This window comes from Molothrus aeneus, chromosome 8, assembly GCF_037042795.1.
Source record: "Molothrus aeneus isolate 106 chromosome 8, BPBGC_Maene_1.0, whole genome shotgun sequence".
In the NCBI taxonomy this organism is placed as follows: Eukaryota; Metazoa; Chordata; class Aves; order Passeriformes; family Icteridae; genus Molothrus; species Molothrus aeneus.
Window position 1 is genome coordinate 20,945,248 of NC_089653.1, and position 20,367 is coordinate 20,965,614.

Genomic DNA, 20,367 nt, shown 5'->3' on the forward strand with positions numbered 1-20,367 from the left:
GAGTAAATTGTAACAGAGCAACATTTGCAAATATGCTTACCTGCTTTATATCCTTCCTGCTGTCATGCTTCATATAACATAACAATAATTGGTTTAGCACAGCAGCAGAAAAAGCAGAAGGATATAGGAAACCTTATGGGAAGAACGACATGAAAGTTTTCTGGTGAAATTCTTTATTATCTTTTGATTTGTCACTTAAATATTGAATTACAAGCTTGATTAATAGTGAAGTGATAGTATATTGAGTCTGACTTTTTACGTGAAAGAAAATTAATTTCGGTTTCTTAAAACTGAATCCACTCTGCAGCAGAAAACACAGGAAAGAGGAGTAAAGCTCATAATGTAACTACCTCGGTTAGGTGCAATTGTACTGTGTCTTTGAAAAGTATAAAAAATGTGTCATAGCTTGTGATGGAATTTTCTAATAAGCAGGTGTGCATCATAAAATAATGGCAAGAGACTTGTACCTGCCATTTAAAGAGTCAGATGACTCTGAGGGCTGCCTTTTCAAAAATGTTCTACAAATAGTGCTTTTTAAATAAAGATTGACCAACACATGTTTACTGCTAAAAAAACATGGAGTGCTACACTGGGGCACAGTTTCTAGGGGCTATTGCAACCTAGAATATTGTAATAAGTAATATTGAGTTTTCTGCAAGATGAAACAATGGAAGCAAACCTTGAGATAGCCTGGAAAAAGAATGGCTCATAGCTTGGAGAAATATTTTTTTATGCAGTTGGAAATAAATTAACCTTCTTTGTAGTTAAAGGTAGAGCCATTAAATCCACGTTGCAAAATAAAAACTGTGTAAATATTTTGTGATACTCCAGGCAGCTGCCAAATTATTAGGTGAAGTCAGTAAGAAGTGGAAAGTATGCTTTTTTTGTGGAAACTGTCAAAATCTGTTTTGTGTTAAAAAGTTCCTGCTGCCTGATTCTAAAATTTTCTGCTATGAATTAATTACCCGGCTAGGTCACTTCTGCAGTAATTAGTTCTGTGTTAGTGGAACGCTGCACCTAAATAAATTAAAAAGGTGAGAATTCTGTTCCATTCCACTCTGCTTTTCAGCTTCCTTTAGTTCAAATTTCTAGGATTAAAAAAAAAAGGCTTCTAATTGATTTTTTCTTCACCTGCAAAATTCACAACACATCACTTGGATGAACATCTGCTTTGTTTTCTCTCTGTAGATAACACAAAGATGTGTCTAATCCTCATCAGCAATTCCTTCAGCTTCTCTGATGCTGGCTCTTTTTCCTGCAGCTTATTTCAGTGGAGTGTGCGGAAGGAGCTCTGTCAGAACTCACTGTTCTGTTAGGTGTTACCTGTTGCTTTTGCTCAAGAGCCAAATTTTATCTTGGTTTGACTTGCATAAACTCTTAAGAAGGGGACATTTTGTATAATATTATTCATAAGTTTTTCTTCCCTTTGCAACAACATTATCTATGGTACTTATTCTTACTTACTTCTCTCTTTTATATTAATTGATCACATTATCTCCTCAGCTTGATGGTGTGGGAGCTTTCCTGTACTACTAAAAATTAAACCTATAGTTGAAAGATTTCTGTGAATCATGGCAATAGCCTTTCCCCAGTTTTCATTACTTTGGCTTAGGTACATCTATCTTTATTAAATGCATCATGCTTTACTACCTGTAAATATAGAAGGCATAAATCTCACACATACTGCTGTTTGTATGTTCTGTAATGTAAGTAGGTTTGGAAATGCTGCAGTGTCACTGCAAGGTGCATCAATTCTACCACCTAGTAACTGTTACAACAACTAATTAAAAGAAGATAAATTAGCAATTTAGAGGTTTTATTTGCAGTGTCCTACTAGAGGAGCAGAAAAGGACATAAATATTCTTTATAGATAAAGAATGATAGGAGTTGTTATTATAACAGCGTTATAATTTTATTATAATTTAACAGTGTTTATTTCTAGTATTATATGGTTATATAAGAAGTTTTTGAAATGTCCACAGAAATATTGAGTCATTGCTGAGATAAGTAACATTTACAGCTGCCTAAATTTAGCCTGTTCAGCCCTGTTTGTGTAGCTCCTCATCTCTGGAAGATTGCTTGCTGTTTCTTAGCTAATGGAAATATCTTTTATACTAGCAGTGAGATAAATGGGACCAGATAAACGCTGCTCAAAATCCAGGCAGATTTACCTTTGTAAACTATGCTTGGAAGAGATGTGTAACTGTCAAAGGATCTTTCTGGCCATGTATAGTGATGGGATTATGCAGATATGTCTCTGCTTGTTGCTAAAAGTTCACAAGGCTCTCATGAGACTAAAGTATAAAGAAAACCATTGATGTACCAGCACAAAAATCAAAGAATAGTCCAATAACAATCACAACAAGGAGAAGCAGCTACCATAGGCAGAGTAGCTAAAGAGAACAATTGTAAACCTTGTTACTGAACAGAGAGACTGAAGGATGAGTGAAAATAATAGTTTCCAGGGAATATAGGAATATTGATGTGAGTAGGAAACAGCTCCTGCCAGGATTTGTCACCAATTACTTTTTCTCTATGCTGTAAGGGAGAACCCTATTGCTCTATTTAATTATTCAGAGCTATGATATTGCTGTTCCCTAGTTTCTTCAGAAAGGGCTCAGATAGAATACCTGTGTATGCAGTAAATTAAACAAGCTGTTATCTCTTGGTATGATTTGAGAGATGTTGCCAAATAAATTCTTTTTATTCAGATTTTCATTTTTAATTAGGTAGCACAAAAAAAAAAAAAAGATAACCAGCTCTTTTGACCATATATATCAGAAATATTGTACATTTGATGACAACAGCTGCAGAATTTTGTATGCTCTCTAAGTCTACTTTACTTTATATGCCAAATAGCATCATACAGCCAAGCAAGGACATTCAAAGCATACCACCATTTAATAAGTTTTTTTGAAATTCTTGGTCACATGACTTCTTATGGAGTTTATCACCTTTGATGGGAATAATTCAAGCACCTATAGCTCAGAACTTCCCCCTAAAAATATTCTAGTGGTTCAAAGAATAAAAATATCACAGAATCAGTTAGGCTGGAAAGTACCTCTGAGTCCCACCTTTGACTGAACACCACCTTGTCAACCAAGTGCCACATCCAGTGTTTCCTTAAACACCTCCAGGGATGGTGACTCTACCACCTCCCTGTGCCCTCATTCCTATGCCTCATCACCCTTTCTGTGAAGAAATTCCTCCTAATGTCTAACCTGAATCTCCCCAGCTGCAGCTTGAGACTATAAAAAAGAATGTGGGAGAATTAATTTTTAAAACAGGAAAAACACCTGCTGTATGGTTTTTAGGCACTGAAAGATTGGTATAATGGGTATAAACGACAAAGGAAATGCTTGGCAGCCAAGAAAGCCAGAATTCAAACAGAAGAATAGTAATGGGAATATCTTGACAAAAACAAACGTGAGAAGTATTAAAAAAATTCCATGAATTGGTTCATTGGAAAATACTGAATTACTGAAGAAAAATTACTAAATGAAAAAGCTAGGGAAAATTAATCATTGTGTAACAATACTGCATGAGATGCTGGTAAGCCTATGCAAAATAAGAAAGCATCCAATCACTTCTCTGATTTTTACTGTTGGTATTTGAGAGATGTTTCTCTGAAGGTTAGCAGATTGTAGCTATGTATTAAAAGAAAATTTCACAATTTTCATGAAAGCGACATGAATGGACAAGTACTACTTTATAAAATATTTACAAAGCAGCTCACATGATATCAGGGCACTGAAAGACTGACAATAATCAAGAATGTGCAGTGAAAATGTGAATACTGAAATTCAGAGGAGCTGTACTTTGCAGCACTTTTCCTCTCAAAGAATCTCCCTTTGAAGTTGCTCAGCACTCTGCTCCTCAGAGGAATTTGGAATGCTGTTGTTGGCACCCACATCACAAGTGATGAAAAATGTTTGCTTAAATGGCCATCAGTATTTGTGTCGAATTCTTAATCTTTGCCTTTGATAGTGTTCAACAGTGATCTATAGCAAGAACATAAAAGTTTGTTCAGATTTCCCTCAATGAATGTGAAATACTCTGAACTCCATGAGGCTGTAATGAGATGGAAAATTTCTGCAAGTTTCAGTGGTTTTAGGCCATGAATCATATGTGGTGCCATGGCTCAGGTAGAAGTATACTTTTCCTTTGTCATAAATAAGAGACATGCCTTTTCTCTGTTGTATTTGCTTTCTCTCTAATGCATGTTCTACTTTCTGTGGTACTGTCAAAAATATTATGATATAATATTGTAGGAGAGTAAGTAATTCACTCATCTGGGATTTGGAAATCCTGTTAATTTTAGAAGGTGCATTTAGTAAAATTGCATCATTGGCAGAGACTTTTTCATATTATACTGTGTTTATTAGAGAAAATCTCTTTGCATTAGGTTCAAAGCCAGAAATTGATTTCCAAAGGAGCTGAATGCTTAGGTTGCTTAGATATTTTCAAAATCCCACTAGGTCTCTGTTGGCAGCTTTTTGGCACCTAAATACCCTTGAAAATCTGGCTTAAGAGTTATAACAGTAACACAAAGGAATAAAAACTTGTTATTCAAGCCAGAAGGATTTGACTGGCACTGAGCATATTGATGTTACGCTGGGGAAAATTATATTTACATGTTTTAGGGCACTGAATTAATTATAACATAAAATAAAACTTTGTTTAACATATGTAAAGAATCTGTTCTCCAATACATTATTCCTTGTAGGGATTGAGAAAAAGTGCTTTACCAAGTTTAGGAAAGCTATAAACAGGGAAGTGACCAATGTTCAATGGTTGATTAGTAGTCTGGAAAAAAGACATGGAACAACCAAAACAGATTGCTCAGCCTTAATGCCAGATCCATTCCTATTATTTTTTTTGCTTCCTTGCTGCTATTCTTTTGCTTAAGCCTCTTAAAGTCAGCTTGTCCATTTTCCGGGTCCTATGAAAATATCTCATATAATTTTAAAATAACCTTCAAATGATTTATTTTGACAATTTTAATGTTATAAATCCAAAAGAGGAATAGATATTTTGGCTTCTGGGTTATCCCTAGGCAAGGGAAGAAATGAATCCAGTCTAATCTATATACTGCACTATGTATATATTTTTTTCACGGCCTCAGGAAGACCCCAGAGCTGAAAGCTCTATATTAATTTTTGGATGGTTAGTTTCTATTTGGATGAAAAGTATTTCTTTATATCTGCAATAATACTGTTGAAGCAGCAAGAGCTATAGGGCTCAGAAAATGTCTGCAATACTTTTACAATTTAATTTTAAACTCAGGGCCATAATTGCAGGAAGCGGGTTTTGACTAATATTCCTGAAACTCAGCTTGTATATCCACCTGTGATAAAAGAACTGAAAATATAATTGATGGATCTGACTTAGGAATTTTTCCACCTTGCTTCCCCATGAGAACATGAGCAATGAGAACTGTAACGTAACATTTCTGATGTGTTGTGAGGGACTGGTACAATCCAAATTGTCTGCTATGTTAAAAATAAAAATCCAGCTTGACATGGGAATAGGGGTATTCACCGCTGAAGTAGATTTGTGCTGAAGTAGATGTGCAGGCTGTAAACCTGGTTCATTGTGCTCGCCTTGCTGTAATAGAAATCCAGGGAGATACAGAACTGCATCCAACATGACACTGGCAAAAACTTTGGTGTAGTTCTGCAATGAGCAGTGCCCCCTCCTCCAGAGGAGGAATGTGAATGGCCTCCATAATCTCCTCTGTAGCTGTTTGGAGGTCACTGGGTGCTTAAATGCAAAAAGGTGGAACTGAGCCATTCAATCAGCTGAAGACCTGGTTGAAATCTTGAGATGATTTGGCTGATCAATTTTATCTGTATAATCTTTGTAGGCAATGGCTGTTTTAAGGAATGAAATAATTTTTGTACCTGTCTGGAGTATTTCTGTTGAAGAAGTCCCAGCTGGCAGAGAGCCAGTGATGTTTCTGCTTGTATAGCACCTGGTTTTGATTTCAGAGGGGAAACAAGAAAATTACTTCAATGGGTGGTGACATTAAATACAGCTGTTGCCTGGCAGAAAGCATGTTACCTCTATTTTACCCAAGTGAGAGCATTTCTACCTTGCATCATGGATAGGTTCAAAGCTCCAGCTGTAATCTCCCAGAAGAAGAGACAGAAAGGGTTGCATTCCCCAAAACTTTCCTGCAGTTATGAAATAAAGTTCAGTAACTTTGTCATTTTTATTATGCAGAGGAAGATGGGGCTGACCAGATGGATGTTTTTGATGGAACTGGGTAGAAGAAAAGGTTTCAGAGTAGAAAGCGAGCTAAGGTAGGAAAATGTTTATATGTTTTGAAATAACATGTAGTAATGCTGTTTGAAGCATTTTAATTCAATATAGTCATACAAGTGACTGTGATTGAAGCTTTTGCCTATGTTTTTGTTAGGTATACTTGGCTCTTTCCATTATAAATACGTTTCAAGAGTTCAGTGGGTTTTCCTAGTATGTGGTTTATTTCAATTATCTTCTGGTCAGAAAGCAGGGAAAGCACAAAACTTAGCAAAATTTCTAATTTTTCACTTTTAAAATGTGCATTTCTAATTTATCGTAGATCTGTCAGTTTTCATGGGTCTGCATATAAATTGTGTCTTTAGCTCATCTGAATCACTCATTGTTTATTTCCTCTTTGAAGTCAGGTTAAGATTAAGCTAAATTTAATGGCCAATTTTGAAAATGAAAAAGGTTAAATGTTCAGGAACGGAAATGTGATGGGTTGAGGGGGACATTTGTCTACATCATCTCTGGTATTATAGTATTTAACTTTTTTACCCTAATATGGGTCTCAAAATTATGGCTTTTGCTTTGGTACAATCTGGAAGAGCACTGGAGAAAAATCTTAGGAGTAAAATACCACAGATGTGGCATTTGAGAGTGGAAACACACTCCAGATTCAGGTTTGTCTGGTTTCAGCAAACCAGCTCATTCAGAAGGAAGCCTTCCTCCAAACAGGGCTTTACATAAGTGCTGGTTATGTCATTATGCAGTTTTCCAAAAGCTGCATCATTATATAGGTTCTCTGAAAAGCTGGAGGAAAACCAAGTATTGATCACGTCTCTGGGTCTGTCTCTGGAGTGTACAACCCTACAAAAGTGTATTTCTACAGTCTTCTTTTCAACCCCATCAACTTTGATAGTCTGAGGAAGAAGGGAGGGTAAAATAATTTATAAAGCAAGATTAAAGCAGGTATTGAACAGAAGTAAGCAATTAGCATCTGATACAAAACTAATTGAGTTCTTGGGGAAAAAAGAAATGAAGAGTGCTGTTCTGGACCCTACGTTAATAATCTGTAGAGTAAATGCTTTATCTGGGCTGCTTTGACACATGGGTATTTATTGCCAATATTTTAGACTTTCTGTAAGTTTTATGAGGCAGGTGTTATGTTTAATTTCAGCTTAGCTGCTACTGGATAAAACAAAACTATTTAACTGTTGATTTTTGCTTTTGAAAATGACAGAGGAAATGTTAAATTTGTTATGTTCTGTGCCAAGAAAATAGCACAGCTGTACTGGTATGAGAGGAAACTGGAGCACAGCAGCTAAACTGCTGCTGTGTGCATAGTTATGGCAAAGTTCCCAGCTCTGCAGCTTGGTACAAATACATGACATATGAATATTTTATATGAAGTGAAATAAACCACAGGAAGCAGAAGTTCTGTGTCTCTAACTGTTTGGTTTTTTTAACTCAGGTATAAAGATGTGACAGTTTAATTAAAGTAGGACATAGCAGGGTTAAATAATAATAATAAACCCAACAGTATTTCTTGGGGATTCACTTAATCTGTGTTTGTAATCTTTTAGAAAAAAATGTGATTTATTCTTTTTTGATGGACTCTGCTCTCCAAGTTCCACTATATGGAGAGAAAAAAAATTGTGCTATAGCATGACATGCATTTCTGAAGTACAGTACTTTCAGTACCTTTCTTATAGTTCCAAAATACAGTATGTTTATTGCATTGGAGAGTTATTTGATAACAATTTTCTATGGAACAATTCCAGTATTTGTCATTGTGATTTCATGACTTAATGAAACTGGTGATCACTCATTTGAATAAGGATCACAGAGATGGGCCAAGGGATTTTCTTGGTTTTCATGAAGGTAATTTGCTTTGAAGTGTGCAGTCTGCCTTTAACAGGAGCATGTTTTGAAGTCCATGCTAACCAGTGATTGCCACCAGTGGTGTCCTCTCTGCTTTGACAGGCTGATGGCTCCACTTCTCCAGCTCTTGCAGAGGGCTTACAGAGCAATCTGTCAGCTCCTCCATTGGAAATTTGCTGTATATGCAGAAGGCTGTCACCATCATGGGCTACCAGAAAGTCATAGACTTTCAAATGGATTTGGCTGCCATTAAGACAATTTATGTTCCAACTCTAGCTTCCTTTTGTAAAAATAGTGTCAAATAGTGACACTGCCTGTCTGTGCCTTTCCTGCAAGGAGTTTAGGAATCTGTTGCCTGACAGAAATGAATGTTGGACTATATTTTCTAGATACTTAATTCTACAACTTGATGGAAATGAAGAATTTTCTCCTTTCTCTCATGTTTTTTTGTGGGGGTGACAGCACCCTTGTGGGATGCATAGGGAGCAGGAGCACTCAGAATCATTTGAAATTTCCTACCAAATCTGTATTTTTTCCAACTTGCTGAGAAACATCAGCAGGCCAGACAGAAACTTACAGATCATCCTAAGTATGCATGAAATCTTTTCTTGAAACAAAGCTTTGTCCCTGTCCATTTTTTTGTATGATAGGTACAGAAGTGTCTCTTTTTAATCTTTAAAAGGATCACCTTTTAATCAGGTGATCCTTTCCAATGTTGTTCTTGTACAACAACTGAAATTTACTGCAATAGCATTTGTGCTATTGTATTTTTAGGCAATGTACACCATATAATGTATTGAATAACAATTCAAGCTGTAAATTTTGTATTCACTAAACCATCAGTTTTGTTGTACTGACTTAGCAGCAAGGAAATGGTCTTTATATGGAGCGTGTAGTTCATAAGATTTAATTCATGAATATTTGGCAGTGCCATATGTAATAAACAGCTTCATACAAGTACAGAAAACTTAAGTATCCAAATAGATATTACTAGCTGTAAAGTTTTAAATAATTATTGTTAACTGACTTCTTAATGTTGCAAAGCTTTAACTCGTTGATGAGGAATATTTGGAAGAGGCTGTCAAACAACCTCTTGTCAAGAGGTGTTGTCAAGCAGCCTTTTAATTAAGGTACTGCTTGTGTAAGCAAAATATTTTCAGAATTGCAAAGAATGTGTATTAGGTTAGTGTCTATGGAAGGTAAATGATCCTTCAAGAAAGAAAATGCTGCACTTACAGAAGCTGTCAGACTACAGTCTTTCCTCAAGGCAGAGTCAGTGACTAGAATAAATATATGGTGATATGAAAACTTCAGTGCTTCCCACATCCTAAAGTACAATATACACTACAATTGTCAGGAAGTGGATGGTAAGTAAATACAGAAATAACAGCTTTGTATCTGTGTACAGTTGATTCAGTGAAAAAAAAAAGAAAACTTTTTGTGTACTTCTTGACAGTGATTCAGTCACTCATATTGTGGCTGAGAACAACTCTTACCTGGAGGTGCTGGACTGGCTGAAGGGACAGGCTGTGGGTGACAGCTCTAGGTTTGAGCTGCTGGACATCTCCTGGTTCACAGCCTGCATGGAGGCAGGAAGACCAGTTGATTCAGAAGTGAAGTATCGTCTCATGGTAAGACAGATCCTGCAGTGTGAGTGCAGTGATAGCCAGAATGAATGGCTGTGATTGTATTTATTTTTTTAACTGAATACAGATATAATTGTGTTATTATTTTAAATTTATTTTTTCTGTGAAATTCATGAGTAATTCACACAGATTCAATAGAGTAGAAACACCTTCTGTGCCTTCTTTATCAGTGTCTGGTTATTACTGTTTCATCACGGGTACAAACTGGTAAATACAGAATTACAGAATGGTTTGGGCTGGAAGGGACTTTAGAGATCATCCAGCTCCCACTTCCTTGCCATGGAGAGGGATGCCTTCCACTAGATCAGGTTGCTCAAAGTCCCATTCAACCTGGCCTTGAACACTTCCAGGCCAGCCACAGCTTCTCTGGACAACCTGTTCTAGTGCCTCAACACCCTCACAGAAAAGAATTTTTTCTGTATGTCTGATTCAAATTTCTCCTCTGCCAGTGTAAAGCCATTACACCCTGTCTTGTCACTGTCCCTTTGTAAGAAATTCTCTCTCCAGCTCTCTAGCAGCCCCTTAAATTACTGGAAGGCTGCTGTTAGATCTTCCTGGAGCCTTAAGGGGCTGAACAGCCCCAACTCCTCTGCAATATCCATCAATGAGGCAAACAATGCAAAAATATTACAACTTTTACTGTTGCAGGGTGATCAGGTAACAGCTGGGCCCTTGAAGGACCTGTGAAAAGAAGACTGATGTAGTCTGTGGACATGTGTTTACAGACTTGGCACCATCAAGTAATTGTGCTAAGTTTTATTATATTCTATTATCTCTCAATGGAAGCCGTTAGTCAGAGGATGTTGAAAATGGCTGGTTGATGATTTGATGCATGGTGTTTGACCTTGAAGCAATGGATAATGATGTTTTCCTCTGATCTATATCTGATGAATTACCTGCTAATTTCTCAGATTGGAGCATAGTGAGGAGCAGTGGTACTCAATATCTTGGCACAGACTCTGAGTGGTGGGGGTTTGGTGGGGATGCCAGGTGTGCTGTGCCCAGCTTGTGCCACTGAGCCATGAAATAGGCCCAGCAGTGCAGCTGGAATGAAGCTGTCCCCTCCTTCTGCACCCACCCAAGCCTCATGGTGATGGGTTTCGTGTGCACCAGCAAAGAAATTTATTCATATGTGAAGAGAACTACAAGTCTGATCTGAAGCTCTCTAAAGTGGAGGATTCCTGCTGATTCCTGAGGGTCTGGATTAGGCTCTGTGTGACCACACTGGGACCAGGGAAGGATGTGCAGCATGTGGCCTCCTCTGAGGCACAGAATGCCTGAATATTTAACAGCAACATTGCTCTGTTTGCTGCTTCATCATTTTGGTATTTAGATTATGAAGGATGATTCATAAATACCATCCTTTCCCAAGAAAAAAAACTGTAGCTGATTATTTTTTTTTCCCACTCATATTGCATTTTTCTTGCCAGAAAATATTTTCCAGGTTTTTACATACAAGAATTACTGTTTAATAACAGTTTGGGTTGGGGGGAGGGGGAAGTGAATACACCAGATGGAGCTGTCGCTCTCAGGCTCAGCATGATTCCATGACAGAATGTGTGTTTATATTTGAAATCCTTCCAAGGATATATTTTTGCAATAAATTTATAACATTTTTCAGTGAATCTGCTGGAGGGAGAATAGACAAAGGAAATTAATACAAAAAGAAAAAAATACAAAAGGAAGCCTTGTAACTTCTGCTTTATTTTATGTTACAGGCCATAAAAATATAAATACAGGGAATGCAGAGAAGTTCTCTAAGCAAGTAATGCATCAAAATCCTGAACAAAATTCTGTGAGCCTTCCTGAAAGTTTCCCATCAGCATCAAAAGTAAAACAAATTACCTTTTATGTGCATTCTTAATTTTGGCAATATGAGCACACCTATAGATTCAGATAGCTCAGAAAATGTGATTTTATAATTTGTTTTCCTTTTCAAGGCTAGAAACACCTTTGTTTTCCTCCAAAATTCCTCCAATTTTTTTTTAGGTCAACAAGAAGTCTTTTTAAGTCAATGAAACTGCCTTAGTTTTATATAAAACTCCTTTTGGAATATTGGTGTAGCATAAACTTCTGAAAAAGGTATCAGCACTGTCAGGAGATCATAATTATACTGTGAGACTGGCTCTGCAAGTAAAAGCTTATTTTTTTATTGAAACATAAAGATTTCATGCTAATAAATGTAGAGCACAATAAGGAAGCCAGTGACAGCTATACTGGTATTTTTAAAGCTTATAAAACCAATCTTAATTATATAGTTGCTCTGAAGTAATAAACATTTTGTAAAGGAAACAAGGAGAAAAGAAGAATTCTAGGAGTGTAGCAAATTTTAAGATAATTTTATTGTTGCAGTGTCACCATGCTAATTCTTTTTTTCTGCCTTGAGAAATGAGGAAAGATTGAAGTAAAGGTTAATTTTCTTTTTAAGTACTAGACCGAACTCATACATAATGTAATTTAATTGGAATTTCACTGAAGACAAATTTGGTTCGTTATGTCAGACTTGTAAAATGTGAAATGAAAGTGAATTAACAAACCTTGAACTCAAGCTAGATCATTAAGGTTTTGAAGAAAAAGGAATGGATTGCAGTGGGGGAATGTTTTGGGTGAAATCTTGTCCCCATGTAGTTTTGTGGTCAAATTCCCATTAATATCAATAGCAGTAAGAATTTGTCTTTTGGATCCTACAGTATTTGGAATCCTTCCTATTTGGAAGGTTATTCCTCATTCAGGACATTTGTTTTACTGCATTAGTAACAAGAAATGCCCTTCTTCATGCAAAACAAGGGGAATAAAGTCAGAGTTACAGACCATTAGCTAACATCCTAATTACAATTGTCATTAAAGTATATCTTTCTGCAGTAGTGATGATCCAAGAGATGCTCTGATGTCAGTGATTTATAGAGAATGAAAGGTTGGTTGACCAGATTTAAGATGGACAGAATTATTATTGATTCATTCAGTCACAGTTGACTTTTAGGGTTAGTAGCCATCATTTCGTTTAATAAGCTTTGGAAATATGGTAGCCAAACATCTGCCTTGAAAGGGAAGCAGAATATTTGTGTGACAAAGGTCAGCCCTCGTGCAGAGACACCTTTCCTAGCACAAGCAGGAGGGTATCCTTGACAATAGCAGGACATGGACATTAATGGGTGCACAAGGGCATCTCCACATGCCAGAAACTACTGATGCTTCCTTGGTTATGGAAGGGAAAGAGGCAGAGGGGGGTGTTCAGAGAGGTAAAAAGAGAGGAAGAGATCCTTAAGGGTTGCTGCACACTCAGCAGCCTCAAGAACTGTGCTGTGACTGCGTCTCTTCTGCCTTTTCCTCAGTCAGAACCCAGAAGTTGTTAGCTAATTAGTTTTTGTTTGTTTGTTTTTGTTTGTTTGTTTTTTCCTAGAAAGGAAAAGAGATTTATTTATTTGAAGAAAGGATTTTTCTCCACGTTAGGGAAAGAAAGGTACCATCTTTTGATCTTTTGTCTTATCATGTGTCAGGAAGCATATTTAACATTTTCTGAAGCATCTCACTCTGTTTCATTGTGAAAGAGAGAGGCTGTAAGTAATGGAAGAAATCCTTCATCCTGACAGTCTGAGTTTCTCAGGAAATAAAAATGAAACTTATAAACTGTCTGCCTTCTCTTCATAAAATGCTGGATATCAGAGGACTTTATTATTTGGTCAATGCTGCCTGGGCTTTACCGGGCTGCTGGCTGCTTGTCTCTGTGCACTTCATTCACTGCTGCTTCATTTTCTCCCTGTTATTTCCCTGTGTCATTAAACTTCTTGGTGTGTTAAAAAATAATTTGACAAAGAGCAAAGTAGTCCCCCACAATATTAATTCTGCAACCAAGTCTGTCTGCTTTACAAATTGATGCTAGTGGTAAAGGCTGTTTCTCCTGCTTATGCCATGTGGAAAATGTCACTGTGAAAGAATAGCAAGTGAAATTCACTGCAGCCTGGATGTGGGGTAGAAACTCTGACTAGCTCTAGTGATTAAGTAGCCTACACATTTAGGTATTTTTCAGTGGTTGCCCCTGTGCAGTGTACTGCAAATTCATTCTAATGTAGAGTTTTCTAAAAAGAAAAGGAATTTTTAATGCTTATATTTTTCCATTTTTCTCTTATCTTTAGTTGTTTCTCCCCAGTACTAGAAATTATTTTTGGTCTAATGAGTTTCCAGGATTCCTTGTTCTGCACTGTAATTGCTCTAGATGGAAGTTTAGGTTTATCCTGTAATCTGTACAAACAATTTCTTTCCCATCTAGTTTTCCCACCAAATATCAATTCGACCAGTATCAATTCAGCTCATGTTCTGCTGCTGATAGATCATTTCTGTAGTTCCCATGCAGGCATTATAATATTCCCTGCACATCAGACTGTAGTAATCATTGTTTGCCAGATGTTTTTCCTGTTCATTTCTATCCAGAATTTCTTCTGTTCTTATAAACAATCAAGACCAGTTAACTAAATGTATAACTCTTACTGATTAAGGAAAATGCTCAAATATCTCTACTAAGGCAGGAATAGGATGTTTGAGTCCAGTCTATCACACTCTTAAATGCACAGATTTTCTGTGTTAGTTTTGCCCTCCTCCACAGTAGCAGCTGATGCTGCATGTAGGGCTCTTGTTCTTTGTGTGTGTGTGTCCTAGAGAAGGTAACAGCTTATTTTATATTCTATTCAGGAACATTCTGTTTGTTCACAGTCTTTGCAGCTGGCACTATCATTTCAAGCAGTATATTAGCACTAATCAATCATAGTTTATATGATTTAAAATCAATTTTAAAATATAATTCATGAATGTGTGCAGAAATGGATGAGTTGTGTTGCTGTCCTGACTGAAACCCATTTTGGTTATTCCCAAGACTGGTTTTAGACTTAAAATTGCTTTCTTCCTTTCAGGGCATGCTATGAAAACCACCATATAATTCACTGCTCCTTCAGTTGTACAAGCAAATACCTTTTTATGTGTGTGTGAATACTGTTATTTAACTTTTTTTTATCAAATACAAAGGCAATTTAGCATGAAATGCTAATTGGGGGTGTGGTTATGAAGATACACACATGCTTGTAGGTTTGCTAGCCTTTGTGTGATCGGATAGAGGGGAAAAAAGGACTTATTATTCCATTTTTGGTGTGAAAATTCTTTTATGTATTTTCATGACATTTTTTATTGTAATTGTTGAACCCTTTCCCTGTGGCTTTCGGATAGTGCAATGGAATAAGTTTTTGACACATCTGCCAAAAATTTTCAAGCAAAAGGACCAAGACCAAAAAATACAGGGAACTGCTGAAGGTACTGCATGTTTCTGAAGTATTTCAGATTTTGGCACATTAAAGAAAGTGAAAGATTTGAAGGACTAGTTATTATAAGATTTGAAGGAGCAGAAAACCAGTGTGAGTTTGCCTTTTTCTAGGTGCCTCCTAGTCAGGACATTCACATCTTGAGGACTTGTGCTCTCTTTTGCCAGTGGGGGTATGACTCTGAATCCTGCCTTTCAGAAGAATTCCCATCTTTCAGGGGTGGGTTGCTCACAGACCTGTACGACCTTGGTCTATTTTGCATGGAGCAAAATTAGGTGAAAAGTGAATGAGCATGGAGGCAGCCTGGAGATTGGGAAATGCCCTTTCAAGTTTTGGATGCCCATTCTCCTTTTCCCTGCTTTGGTGAATGTGTAAAAATGATGTCTGGATTGGATCAGCATCTATGAGAATTGGCTAAGGGAGCAACCACATTACCAGCTGGCTGTTGAGTGAATAAAGGATGGTGATTACTCTTCTGTAGTTGTTTATAAATGTTTCCTTCACTCTAAAATGACTCCAAAATTAAACACTTAGCTGGATGAATTAAATCCAAAAGAAAAAGTTTTCTATCATTTTACCTGCAAGAGGGAAGAAAACTTGATTTCCAATTCATACAAAAATTTTCCCCCCGCTACTGAATTTATCTACAGACAGAAAAAGTCAATAGAACATTTCCCTTTGGTCTAATATCCCTAATCTTGTATTGAATAATCTAGTGTTTCCTGTGAAAACTGTGTGTTTTAGAGCTTATCTGCTCTTAAAGTTTTGTAGTTTTTCAAACTTACTGTGGTAATGAGAGTAGTAGAGACACAGATCATTTAGAAAGAACTTTTTTTTAAAATGACAGTGCCATTGAAAACTCCCTGCAAGAACTTACTGCAGAAAAGCAAAAATCCCCGTAATCACCAAATAAACTGTACTGTCAGTCCAGCCAATGTGAAATCACCTGTTTTTCATAGCAGGATGACAGGAGCATTATTATTTTCTTGTCTGCTCTTCAAAGGTTTGTATTTTGGGCTCATGAAATGTTTTTTAAATTTTAAGCTATTTGCCATGTGTGTCACTAACTATTATTTTTTTTTACCCTTGTTAGGAGCAATCCCAATCTCCTCCTCTGAATACACCTGAATTGGAAATGCCAGCATTTATTGCAACAAAAATATCTCAGTATTCATGCCAGAGGAAGACAACTTTAAATAACTACAACAAGAAATTCACGGTAATATTTATTCTATCTATAAAATAAAAACTAGTATAATTAGAATAATTACTAGAATACTTGCCTCAGTATTTTCTGTGGCACCCTCAGCAAATTCATGAGTAAACAGGCAGCATAATAACAATTTAAAAAGTTATAAATCTGCCAAACTTAAATTAAAATTGAGTGCAAGCTTAATTGCATCCTCTTAAGTATTGCTGAAAGCTTAACACAGTGGATCTTTAAATATATTAACAGCTTGTAAACACATGAATTTTTAAAACAAATGATAGAATAACATTCCAAAAATGTCTTTTAGCCTTTCATCACAGTCTTATTTGACAAACTAGAAGTATGATAAACCAAGTTGGGTTTAGGTGAATCCAAGGTTCTTCACAGTTGCTGTGCTGCCTTTTGGTTTGCCCAAGTTCAGTTCTTCAAAGTTTGGTACTAAACTTCAGATTTTCACAACTGAGCAATTATGAAAACAGACTGCACGTTAATTATTTGACATCACAAAACCCCCTTTGAATTGTCTACTAAAGCAGAAATCTTGGAGACTGTCATATATCCTAGTTGATGCCCATAGCATTGCACATTTCAGAGGGTATGAAGGGTCTGAGTCCTTGGGTCTAAATTCCTCTGGAGTTCTTGCGCTTAATGGGTCCTCCTGGCTCTAAATACTCAGTGGCCACTATTCAAAAGGAAACATTTCTCAGAGACTCTAATGTAGTGCAGTCTAACTATATCTGGCATAGTTACATGCATATGTTTCAACTATAACATCAAACTAAAGCTTTATTATGTGTTTTGTTATTATTTATGATTTTTATGATTCTACTTGTGTGTTCCTGTAAATACATACAAATACTTCAAGAAAATATTATTTGTAAGGTTCATATAAAAAGAATAGCAACAGATACCAGTTATTGGTGAATATAAACCCTTTACAAGGTAAATACTAAAACCTTTGGGTATCCAGAACTAAAGATAAACCTACAAGGAACTCAAAAATGTCTTGATCTGGGAATGCACAGTTCAAAATTAAACAACCTAAAATTTGGCTTGTAGTTATGCTTTGAAATAATCAGCAATTACATCAAATATATGCTACTATTTATGGTAGCCAAGTAGGTTAAACTGTTTGCTTATTTACAAAAAGCCCCTTTTGAGCAACATGATGGGAATTGAATTTTGACCCTGTTTTGAGCCTGAGGTTGGACTAGAGACCTCCTGAGGTCCCTTCCAACCCCAGTGTTACGAATATTCCCAAAACTGCTGCTTTTGAAATGGCTGCATTTCCCTACCTCCTGCTAGAAAAAAAGGGCTGTGATTGCAACCATTTAACCTCTTGAAAGCAGCAGTTCTTTTTCACTGTTTATAAATATCAAAAACAAGCTGCTGTAGGGGAAATGTCAGACCAAACATAGTATGACTGAAACATTATGTAAAATAACAAACTTCTTGGAGAAATAGGAAGTAAGTGTCTTAGTTCTACACTTCCTGAAAACAGTAGAATGTGGGACCTGGCTCTTTGATGAATTTTCTATATTACAACATTTTGTCAGACATTCTAAAGGTAAAAAATTAAAAGGAATGTGGTGGATAATGGCAAAGTAAAATGGTTGCTCCCAGAAGGCACAAAGTTGTTGCTTTAATTGTCATTAGCATTTAGACCACATTCTTAGAGTGGTTTCTGTTATACCTGTGTTTCACAGAGGCAGTCCCTAAATTACTTCCAGGTTTATCAGTACAGCAGTCTTAATGTCAATGTACAGCTTGTATTTGTTGAGTGAATTTAGCTGAACAGATTAGAAGTGGGGCAGTTTGATGATGGGAGTACTGAGATTCCCTTCTGTTACCCTATATATCAAACATTTCTGGGTAGACACTGGGTTTTGTGGTGACAAAGATGTCAGTTTTTCATCTTCAACATATTTTGAGAGTAACTTCTCAGAGTTCATGCTGTATTTTGTTTCTGGAGGTGGAACTGGGCGAGTTTATGAGTCTGTCTAGAATCAGCATGTTGGCAGCTGTAATGGAACTCCTCAGGGCTGTTGCCCTTATTCCTCACAGCCAAACCTGGCAATGACAGCTGAAGGGTTGGGTGTTTATGGGCTGCCAGAACTGGCCCATGCCTTGGAGAACTGCCAGTTAGTCTGCCTAATGTCACAGGAGCCTGATTTTTAGATTTGCTGTTGTTTTGTTGGCCTTGTATTAATCCTTTAATTCATGTATTCAAATAAAAGCATTCCAACAGATTTCTCAGTGCAAGCACTTAGCAAATGCACTGAAGCATTGGTGTAATTCACTTGTGCATGCTGTGGGCAGCCAACCATTAAATGACAGATTTTCCTTGGGTCAATACCATACATCCTGAAAATTGGGTCCAAACCATCTTGAGTTATGTGCTCATGGTAGCATTTTGTTATAACAACCTTATTCTGTGGGTCAGGCTTGTTCCCTTTTCTTGCAGATTTTTTGTTTTCTTTGGTTAGCTTGTCTTCTGATCATGCCCATAACAGGGGTACAAACCTATTATTTGCTAATGCATTCTTCGATGAATTCTTGGATTCTTCCTTTTACTGGACTTTGCCCTGAGATGTTGTATCCAGTTCCCCTTTCAAATAAGTAGGAGTTGTGTTTGAAAAAGGGTAGTAATTACATTGGAACAGACACTAATAGGCAGCAATGTGGGTGCAGCAGGATTTATACGTCCTGTTTTCTTGGGAGAGGCACTTTAGGGGACTTGATTTCTGAAGAAATTGATAATTAGTGACCCTTTTTAATCTTGAGTCCTGTTCTGCATATATTTCATCAGGAAGGACTAATTAAAAAAAGTAGTAGAGATATTTGATGACAGCTCATGAGGAAAAACTGGTGGTTTAATATACTAGGTGCAATTTCAATGTTCAAATGTCTCATGTTTCCTGTCTGTTGTAATAAACAGAAAATATCTTGCAGAAAGTTACAACAAACCAGTTTTACACATGCAAGAAGCTACAGAAGGGTTGACATAAATTGCAGATGTCAAGGTTTTGTTATTGCATTCAGTATGGGGCAAGTCCCAGTCAAATAATTTCTGAGCTGTTGTGTAGTAAGGCTTGTGGTGTGAAGAATACACTACAAATGTCAGATGCCAAGGAGTAGAGGGTGGAACCATGGTTCAGTTGGTGGGGTAGAGATGCAACTGCTTCAGACTCGGTCTCTGTGCAGTCTTTGGGCCCCAGTGTCCCCTGGCCTGGGGGTAGGCAGGCTGGGAACCCCTACTGGGGCTTTGCTGGCCTGGCTGGTCCAGGAATGCCCCTGAACACATCTCCCTACTCACAGGTGAGCTATGGCTGCTCAGATGGGCAAAACTGCAAAACAAAAGAGCAGAACCTTTGAGTAGTGTCTGTACCTTAGCAAGTTTCCTTTATGTTTGTCTTAAATATGAACGTTATTATGGAATATAATGCTCCAGTATTGTTCTCTGGCTTATTTGTAGCTATCTTCCCTCTCCCACTGAAAATATACACTTGGAGGCTGCATTGTGTTTTCTTGTGCTAAAATAAAAGGAGTCATTCTGCTGTGCCCAGGAGGGGTTGTTGGATTTGAATACTAATATCAGACTGCAATAAAATTCAGAAAGACATTCTTCTGTGAGGAAAATGCAATTTAATTCTTACAGAAGAAACTAATTAAGTCAGAGGCAAATGGTTCTGTGATTCTGAGGCTTATTGCTAATGCTACTGGATGTTACTTTGCTTTGGCTGTTACTCATGGTAATGAGAATGTGGATGTTTAGCACAGGAAAGATGCCTGGTTTCCTTTCCACTACATTAGAGAAAAATAAAAAAGAAGTATTTCTTTCTTCTTTTGTATCTACTGAAGAATGTATCAGTTATGCCAATGGCTCAAGCAGTTATTATTATTATTATTATTATTATTATTATTATTATTATTATTATTATTATTATTATTATTATTATTATTATTATTATTATTATTATTATTATTATTACATTTTAAAACATACCTCAGAAGATCCTCAATTTCAGTTTTATAATGAACTTGGGAGCTGTGTAGTAGAAAACCACTAACTGAA

At 36.8% G+C, this 20,367-nt stretch overlaps 1 protein-coding gene across 4 annotated transcripts in view; it reads left to right on the forward strand.

Moving 5' to 3' along the window:
- DNTT (DNA nucleotidylexotransferase) overlaps positions 1–20,367 on the forward strand; it is a 127,967-nt gene that overhangs the window by 43,591 nt on the left and 64,009 nt on the right. For 3 of the 4 annotated variants that reach the window (XM_066554508.1, XM_066554507.1, XM_066554506.1), the window contains 3 exons: positions 6,226–6,305; positions 9,587–9,761; positions 16,176–16,301. In XM_066554508.1, coding sequence (XP_066410605.1) covers positions 6,232–6,305; positions 9,587–9,761; positions 16,176–16,301 — 375 coding nt within the window. In that variant the 5' untranslated portion in view covers positions 6,226–6,231. Of the gene's footprint in view, positions 1–6,102; positions 6,306–9,586; positions 9,762–16,175; positions 16,302–20,367 lie in introns of those variants that run through there. The other variant, XM_066554505.1, reaches the window with a different exon arrangement.